The 9850-nt window shown below is 34.1% G+C and overlaps 1 protein-coding gene across 15 annotated transcripts in view; it reads left to right on the forward strand.

Annotated features, from left to right (window-relative positions):
- Nucleotides 1–9646, forward strand: part of BBS7 (Bardet-Biedl syndrome 7) — a 34767-nt gene extending 25121 nt beyond the window's left edge. For 8 of the 15 annotated variants that reach the window (XM_008533205.2, XM_070609195.1, XM_070609192.1 and 5 more), the window contains 6 exons: nucleotides 2802–2941; nucleotides 4554–4718; nucleotides 7009–7118; nucleotides 7243–7346; nucleotides 7478–7601; nucleotides 8704–9646. In XM_008533205.2, the coding sequence (XP_008531427.1) occupies nucleotides 2802–2941; nucleotides 4554–4718; nucleotides 7009–7118; nucleotides 7243–7346; nucleotides 7478–7601; nucleotides 8704–8744 (684 nt within the window). In that variant the 3' untranslated portion in view covers nucleotides 8745–9646. The remainder of the gene's footprint in view (nucleotides 1–2801; nucleotides 2942–4553; nucleotides 4719–7008; nucleotides 7119–7242; nucleotides 7347–7477; nucleotides 7602–8703) is intronic. The other 7 variants (XM_008533200.2, XM_070609186.1, XM_070609188.1 and 4 more) reach the window with 1 other exon arrangement.
- Nucleotides 9647–9850: the final 204 nt, after the last annotated feature.

The raw sequence follows: 9850 nt of genomic DNA on the forward strand, positions 1-9850 counted from the left end.
CTATGTTCTTTTTTTAACTGAACTTTAAAATTATTGTATCCAGAGGAAACAATAAATGCCTGAAAAGAGCCAAGAAAACTATTAAAAAGAAGAAAAGGTGGAAGTTATCTTGCCATATGGTAAAACATACCATAAGACTACTATGATAAAAATTGTGTAGGATATTTACAAGGCCTAAATAGATGGAGTCTAGAAATAGAGCCCAGCACACCTTTATGGAAATTTAATGGAGGGTATTTTTATGTAGGGAAAACTTCTATTGAATTACTATTTCTGTTTAAAAATTGGTGTTGGCACAACTGGCATTTATCTGGAAGAAAATTAAATGGATTCTTATTTTGTGCCAGGCATAAAAAATAAATTCAGATGAATTAAGTACCTAGTTATTTTAAAAAAGAAGAATGAAATTTGGTTGTCTTCCAGATAATGGGTGAATATCAATAAAATATAAAGACTCCCTATAAGTTGTTATAAAAAAGATTACCCAATAAGGAAAATAGGCAAAGCATACAGATAGGCATTCACAGAAGAGGGCATCAAAATAGCTATCAAATATTAAAAGAAAATGTACTACCTCATTAGTAGTTAGGGAAATTCATATTAAAATAACAAAAGCAATTTCTCCTTGTCTAGCAGGTTGGAAAAAAAATTTTAAAGAGCCACATCACTAGGTGACAAGGATGAGGAAAACGACATTCTTGGTCATAATTGAAGGAAGTAAAAATTGTTACAGCCACTTCAGAAAAATAGACAATAATCACATTTGGAAGAATCTATTTCATAACAATACAGTCACAGTATTGTATGCACAGATGTGTATGTAATTAATTGCAGCATTGTTTGTAGAGGCGGAAAAGTGGAACCAAAGTGAACACTCAATAATTGAATGGTTGATTAGTAGCTATTTATCCATTCCATGGAATATTACACAGCTGGGATAAAGAATGAATTGATCTATTCCTGTTAACATGCAACAAATTCCATGAAAAAGCACAAAATGCAGATAAAATCTGTATATATGTATACATATTTTATCTATAGTGATATAAATATGAAGAAAGGTATGAGAAGAAACACTCTTGTCTGGTATGATAGGTTTTACAATAGGAGGCAGGCCTGGGTGGGATGGGAGTGGGAGGGAGGTGATGGTATTAGGGGAGGCAGAGATAAGTGGGATAATGTGATTATTAGAAATAAAAACCAAGATGTCTATCATATAAACAGAATTTATTCATGTGAAATTATGCATTTGTTTTTGACCATCTGCCTAGAGAGTTGTGTGAAAGGATGACTACCCAAATAGTAATAATGATCATTTGTAGGTGGTAGGATTTCAGGTGACTTGTATGTTCATCCTAATTTTTTTTTATTGTTTGGGTTTTTTAATAATGAATATGAATTGTTGTATAATCAGAGAAAGCATTATGGAAAAAATATGTGCTAGTATAAGCTTACCCTTTAAAAAGAAACCCTAAACTATAGCTTGATTAGATCTATTTTTATTTTATTTTTGTTTTTTTTGGTTTTGCTGAGGAAGATTTGCCCTGAGCTAACATCTGTTGCCAATCTTCCTTTTTTTGCTTGAGGAAGATTCAAGCTGAGCAACATCTGTTGCCAAGCTTCTTCCATTTGCTTGAGGAAGATTCACCCTGAGCTAACAGCAGTGCCAATCTTCCTCTATTTTGTATGTGGGATGCCACCACAAAATGGCCGCCACTGAGTGGTGTAGATCCATGCCCGGGAACTGAACCTGGGCCCCCAAAGCAGAGCGTGCCAAACTTTACCACTAAGCCATGGGGCTGGCTCCCTCTTTTTGTGTTTTTCTTCTTTATCTTTTTTTTTCCTTTTATCTTTCCCTTCTTCCCATTCAGAGCAATATTTGCAATGTAACATTTGCAAAACATCTTGCTTGAAATGTTATGTTTTCCGTTTAGGTAAAACATTGATTTTTTTTTCCCCTTACATGCCAGGAACAGTGTGAGTTAAATATCAGTTAGATTAGAGAAGTGAGCTCTGTAATACAAGAGATCTGACAATCCATTTTATGAAGTGGAAAGGAGGGAAGCTGAAAGGGGGACAGGAAAGGGGAAGTGGACAGCTTCCCAACTTCTCTAAAATTTGGTCTTCACAGTTTAATGAATTACTGTTTCCTGTTAAGTGTTTTGAAGTCTCAGGATATCCAACCAGTCATATTCAAAATAGCTCAAAAGAATTTCATAATCCAAATATGTCATAATTAGATTATGAGTATGCTTCTCTATTTTCATAGAAAATCAAGACTTAAGTTCTCGGAAACATTTCTTTTTGTCAATAGATTTTTATAACAACAGCTATATGCTGTAATACCCCCATTTCTGAGAAAATCAAGTATACCATGTAAGATTTAGTTATTTGGAAAACTCACTTATCCCTTCAACGAAAGTGTCTAAATTTTAACCGTTTTCGATATGCATCTTATATATTGTACACCTGTGTTGTTAGATGTGATAGGGTAGTATGTGAGAATGTATGTCTTTTGGAATGGCATAACATTGCTAAGTGTGGACAAATCACCTAAAAATACGTGGTGGGGTTTACTTTTATAGATGGATTAATTTTGCTTTTGACTGCCAAAATTTTTTAAATTTTCCTTTATTCTAGTGGTAATAAAGTAGTTGTTTAATAGAATGTCATTATTTCCTTCAAAATACTACAGAGGAGATTAAGGCCTAAGTACTTGATTACTTGTGTTGAACATTTTAAGGATAATGTTTATGTTACTAGATTATACTTATTTTCTTTCTTCTTTTGTGTTGAATCAGATTCGCTCAATTGAAGGCCAGTATGGCACACTTCAAGCATATGTAACTCCAAGAATTCAACCCAAAACCTGTCAGGTCCGCCAGTACCTTATCAAACCCCTTTCACTCCACCAAAGAACTCACGTTATTGATCATGACAGGTAACACAAAAGAGGGAGCAGTTTATTTTTAGGACATTACATGATGCAGATAAACTTGCTTTTTATTTTTGTGGTGTAAATTCTGGTAGCCATTTGTATATTTTAAAAATTCAGTAAATATTTAAATGCTATAGATTAATATTTCTAATAGATATAAGACTCTTTACTTACAGAGGCTGGTTTGAGTTGGACTTTCCTGTCTTTCTGAGATCAGTAGAGTAACAGTTCTCTCTCTCAAACTCCTATCGTGAGCAAATACTGTTTAGCATTTGTGTCTCTGTGAACTGGACCTTATTGTATTGGCCTCAAACATTATATTTACTTTCTGTTTCACCTCAGAATACTGGTAGAGCAATTGGTTATGATAGTGCTTGTTATTTCTGACTTCCATTCCAACTTACGCATCCTCCTGTTTATAGTTTTTTCCTTTCTTTCCTGAAGATGAGAGACCCGCGTTTAAAAGAAGGGAAAGAAATGAACAATTACTGAATACGTTTGCTGTGCCCTTCATTGTGCTAGGTGCTTAGGGAGTATCATTTAGGTCTTATAGTAAGACAGGTACTCATTTACAGTTGAGAAATGGAGGCTTGGAAAAGTAACTTGATGATATAAGAGACAGCTATGATTTGAAGCCAAAGCCCATGTTTTCTCTATTGCAGCTTGTAATTTTACAGATAGGTGATTTAAATAAGATATAAGGAGAAATATTCCCAAATATTCCTAAGGACTTTTGGAAAACATTAAAGAGAATAGATTCTTTTTAGGGTGTCTTGCTGCTTAAAAGTCAAAGTTGTGGTTAATGGAGGTAGCATGGTGTGCTGGAAGGAAGAGCAAACTGGGAATCAGAAGACTCAGATTGTAGTCTCATGTCTGTTCCTGTGTGACTTTGGGAAAATAATCTCTCAGGGCTTTAGTTTTCTCATCTGCAAATGAGAGGGTTGGTCTGGATGATCTCAGAAGTCCCTCCTAGTTCTTAGGGTTCTTAATTCTGAATCCTCTTAAAATTTCTTCTGAGCCTTTAATTCCATAAACTGTGCATTTTCCTAACTCTTCATAATTATCCATTTGATTTATTTTAAGTTTGATTTATTTTACAACCATGTGTGTGTGATTTTGCAAGATAGAGCATATTATTCCCTAGCTTGCCCAGTGGCACTCAGCTAGTAAATAATGGAGCAATGTTTCAAGTCCATGTCTGTCTTACTTAAAAGCCCAGTTCTTTGCCTTCACATTATGCTGATTCTTTCCCGAAGATTCTTGTGTAAGTATGTTTTGTAGTTTATATAGTAGAAATACTAGATGAACTTTTAAAAAATGAAATCTACGTGAGTAAACTGAAGATTATTTGTAAAGTATATTATAATGAAAACAAGCCATTTATGTCACTTAACTGAATATTAAAAGCATAGATGTAGATAAGCATTCATTTCCTTTCATAAAATCAAAATGTTCATTTATCTAATGGGTAAGATTAATCTGAGAAAAAGTAAATGGCTACCATTTATATTTGTTTAGCTACTATTGCAAAATTCTGTTTGTTAATGTGTTGTGTACGTGTTATACCTCCATGCATTCCCACACACTAATGTGTACCTCTGCCCTTAACTTACAGACCCATGAATACCCTGACATTGACAGGCCAGTTCAGTTTTGCCGAAGTTCACTCCTGGGTGGTGTTTTGCCTGCCCGAAGTTCCTGAAAAACCTCCAGCAGGAGAATGTGTGACGTTTTACTTTCAGAACACCTTCCTGGATACACAGCTTGAAAGCACCTACAAGTAAGTAAAACTTATTACTGCTTCATATGGGTTTTCATATAAATGGGGTGTCTAAATTTTCAGGTAAGGCAGGAATAATTTGCAAATAATATGATTGAAAACTATACTGTTCAAGAGAATCTATTGAAAAACAAGTAGAATTAATGGGTTTTAAAAATGACTGAATAGAGATGAATATGAAAGATCAATATCTTTCCGAATCCCAACAATAACTAGTTAGAAAATAAATTGTTTAAAAAGACCCTTTCAGAGTAGCAATAACCATAACAAAATGTCTATATGACGTCTGTAGGAATATTCCTTTTTTCTTTGCTTGAGGAACATTATCCCTGAGTTAACATCTGTGCCAGTCTTCCTCTATTTTGTATGTGGGATGCCACAACACTATGGCTTGATGAGCGGTGCATAGGTCTGCGCCTGGGATCCAAACCCATGAACCCTGGGCAGCCAAAGTGGAGCACATGAACTTAACCACTACTCCACCGGGCCAGCCCCTGTCAGAATATTCTTTACTGGAAATATGCAGAACTTACATGAAAAAAACTTTAGAATTTTATTGACATAAAAGACTTGATTAAATGGAGTAATAGATTCTGTAGTCATCAATATGAAGACGTTGTAAACATGGCAGTTCTTCCCAAATTGCTTGGAACATTTATCCTAATTCCAATAAAAAGTCCAATTGAATTTCTTTTTGCAAAAATACGAAATGGCTCAGAACTTGAGAGCTTGGAACATGCGGGCTTCTGAAGCTGTTGTGTTATGAGATCGAGGTCGTTACCTTCTTTCATTCTTCTCGAGCGCCCAGTTGCACTTCACTATCACTTCCCACTCGTCTCCCATAGCTTCCCATAATTTCCACTTGTGAATACAGCAGAGGCTAATTTTTTTCTCCTTTCTTCCTATCTCTGAACGTGAAGTGGCCTGCTTCGTGGGTAGGCTCATTTCTCTACATCTGCTCCTTGAGCCTGTACCCTCATACTTCTTCAAGGTCTTTACATTCTTCTTCTCTCCTACATCTGTAGGTTCTTTTTGTTTATTTGATCTTTTGTTTTTGTTTTTTAAATTTTGTTTGTTTGGAGAGGAGGGGGCTTATTACCCTCTCTCTGTCTCTGTCTCTTAAGGAGTCTTTCCCTGAGCAGAGTCTTGAGGTATTTAACTTCCTGCTTCCTAGCTGAGACTTTCCCATGCTAAGTTCTGACATAGCAATGAACACAGACTTTTACCTCAGAATGCAACCTTTTGGGACCAAGAACTCTCCAGAAATCTAAATGGTTTTAGCATCAGTTCTATGGTGGTGTTTCACTGTACCCTTCAGGGGATCTTATCTGTGTCTAAACCTGTAATATCGACCCCTGTTTGGAAGTACCACAGTGAACCTCACACTTTAATTATAGCAGACAATTCATTGTGCCTCTGACATATTATTTATTTTTAGAATAGCACACTTTTGTGCTTTACCATTCTGCGTTCCTAAATATTCTCTTCTTAACAGTCAAAGCTCTACTTATCCTTCAGCTACCATAGAGCCTCTCTTTCTCACTACTTCCAGTAAAATGTCCCAGGATTGAGGATCATTGTTAAGCCATGAACCTCTGTGGTCAGGGGTATGCAATACGCTGCTAAGTGCTTCCCCCTCAAGTCCCAGAGATGGTATTGAGGCCGTGCCAGTGAAACTGAATGGGTTGAGAAGGAGTGGTTCCCTAGAGAAAAAGAGGGTCCTGTGACCAGAAGAAGTGGCATTGGAAGAACAGATGATGTTACTCTTAGGTTTGATATCAGCTTTAAGAATGAAACATGTAGTTAGGCTGTAATTTATGTGATTACATCAAAGAAAAACATCTGTGTAGGTAAGCAATTCTGAATGCATTTTATATACATAAGGGGTTAGCTATTGGAAATTTTATTAGGGAAAATAAAGACAAAAGTTGTAAATGAAGGATTTTTATATATTGTGATATATTTAGGAAGCATATGTGAACATCTTTAGTTTTACAAGTCTGTTCAGAACTTGAATTAATATAAATATTCTTTATATTAATATTTAATATTTATATCAATAAAATATGTAAATATTCTTTCTATTATTGGCATAATGCAAAATATGCCAATAATATAAAGATGTAAAAAATATGTATTATTGTAATATATAATAATACGTAAATAAAAGAATGTAAAATCAATGAAATCTAAACACTAGGTTCTAGTCACAAAATATGTATTTACTGTACATATTTCCTGATGTATTGCCTACTAAAGCTTTTCTTTTAAAAAAATATTAATTTTATAGAAAAGGAGAAGGAATTTTTAAATCTGACAACATTTCTACTATATCCATCCTAAAAGATGTTCTCTCTAAAGAAGCTACAAAAAGGAAAATTAACCTCAACATATCATACGGTAAAAAAAAAAAAAAGAAAAATGAATCATTCTTTTTGGGGGTTTTTTTTGGTGGTGGTCGTTACAATAAGAGTGTTTCTGATCAAAGTGACTTATCTAATTGTGCCTGGCTCCATCCTTCTAGAGATAAATGAAGTATCAGTCAAACACACTTTAAAGCTAATCCACCCAAAGCTGGAGTACCAGTTGCTTTTGGCTAAGAAAGTGCAGTTAATTGATGCTTTAAAAGTAAGTAAATGTGTCATGGACTCATGATCATTATTTTATTGTGATGGGATTTCTAAAATTGTAAAGACTTTAAAGCTCCACTGGATTGAATTTTGAACATTAAGGTGCTTCTGTTTTTCATTTTAAATAAGGAATTGCAGGTTCATGAGGGAAATACAAACTTTCTGATACCAGAATATCGCTGTATTCTAGAGGAGGCAGATCACCTACAGGAAGAATACAAAAAGCAGCCCGCACATCTGGAAAGACTCTATGGTGAGTGGACATGAAATAACGTGCCGTATTCCTTGTCTACTGGCTATTTGTGGAGGATCATGTGAGAGAAGCTGGGCAGGAGGGGACACGCAAAGATTACAGCAGTCACGAACCAGTGACAGCCAATTTAGTGCGCAGAATGTTTATTTTGTCGTTAGTTTTAGTATTGAATATTTATACTTGATAAAATGCAAGTAAAAATTAAGAAGTGAAGTAAGCGTATTGCAGTGAATTAATCTATATATATGAAAAAATCTGATGTGAAATGAATATGACCTTTGGAGCATTAAAATTTAGGCTATATTTCACACAAATAATTTTCAGGTTTTGTTCAAAACTCGTTTTGCTTTGGTGGTGAGAAGTTGAGTGTTTCACAAATTATTGAAAAACAGTGGGAGCAAGAGGGAGATGAGAGGAGGGAGAGGGGGAGGAAGGAAGGAACAGCTTAAGAAAAACATTTTATTTTCAATCTTTACATAAGACTTATTGTGCATAGCACAGCTATTTGTTGTAACATCCTCATAATCAGGTGGGATATTTAATCCTTACAACTTGGCAAGGTAGATGGTGTTATCTCCATTTTTCACATTTTTTAACTGGAATCTAAAACTAAAGAATTGGTTGTTACATAGGTACTTAGTGGCAAAGCCTACATTATAACTTCCATGCCCCAAAATGCATGCTTTTTTGCACTATGCCAAGTCTTCTGTAGAGTCGGGTGGTGTCATCAATCTACACTGAAGCTTGCCTAATGAATTCCTTATTTTATACCCAGATACATGCTCACAAACTACAAGAATAATATCTAATATCTTACTATTTACTATATGGCAAACACGTGATCTTTTATCCTTAGAACAACTTAGAAGATGGGTGATACAGACCACCATCTCTTATCACCAATTCCAAAATCCAGAAAGCTTTGAAAACCAAAGCTTTTTTCATAAATCATTTGGCAACAAATCTGACATATCTGAATTAATTTAATGACAAAACTTCACTTAAACTGACATGAGGTTATTTATGTTCTTTTTTATTGCACTTAGTGTAAATATTTATGTATATATTTTGTTGCAGAAACATTGCTCTGTCTTGTTGTCAGGTGCTGCCAGTCACTCCTCTTGGGGATTATGCCATATATAGTATATTCCTTTTATTATATTCCTAAAATATGAAAAATTCTGAAACACATCTTGCATCAAGGGTCTTGGATGAAGAATTGACAGCTTGATTCCCATTGTACATATGAGAAAAGTCAAAGGTGACATAATTTGCCCAGATCTTTGAACCCAGGAATATTTGTTCTTCAAGTCACATCCCGAGAATGGTCACTATATAATGGAATACTTTAATTCAAATAAAGCTGTTAAGAACAGAATCTGTCTACACTATGTCAAAATGGTCAGCTTGGTAGGAAAAACAAACTACTTGTTGTGATGTTATATATGCCAATAGCAGTTCAAAAGTGGCCAGCAGTTGGTTGTCTGAATTAATAGCTTGTAACCAATTGTTAAGACAGTTATTAGCCAAATGATTTATATTTTGAAACTTGTCTTAAAATCCCCCCAAAATAAATATTTTTTAAGCATCAATCCTTTTAGGTTTGTGTATATTAAATAATGGAATTATGGGTGCTTAGAAATAGATTCTCAAGCAATTACTCACTTAGATTAAATACTGTGTCATTAATTGAACTAACATTTTTCTTTGTAGGCATGATCACTGATCTTTTCATAGATAAGTTCAAGTTCAAAGGGACCAATGTGAAAACCAAAGTACCTCTTTTACTGGAGATTCTGGACAGTTATGACCAAAATGCATTAATTGCTTTCTTTGATGCTGCATGAAATATAAACAAGCTAAAGTTTCAAAGAAGTCTCTTTAAACAAAAAATCTTAAAACAGAATTACAAGTTAATTGTACCTACTTTTATTTCAAATGCTGTTTATAATATCATCTAAAAATATTTGAGGTATGACTTTTTAAAGTAATGCTTTTTGACAAATGGAGCTTTTTAAAAATAAAAAGAATTTTTTAAGAAAAAACAAGTGGAATGATTATAAGAGACTTGTGAATATTTTGTAAGTGGATTTTTTTTTTAAATTGAGAAATAATATTTGGAAAATAAAAATATATTCAAATATTTAACAAACTACACCCACATATGTGTAAACTGCTTTACAGTTTTCAAAAATGTATTTACATGTTACTTCATTTGATCTTCACAACATATATTTATGTGAATAGTG

This window comes from Equus przewalskii, chromosome 2, assembly GCF_037783145.1.
Source record: "Equus przewalskii isolate Varuska chromosome 2, EquPr2, whole genome shotgun sequence".
Taxonomy (NCBI): domain Eukaryota; kingdom Metazoa; phylum Chordata; class Mammalia; order Perissodactyla; family Equidae; genus Equus; species Equus przewalskii.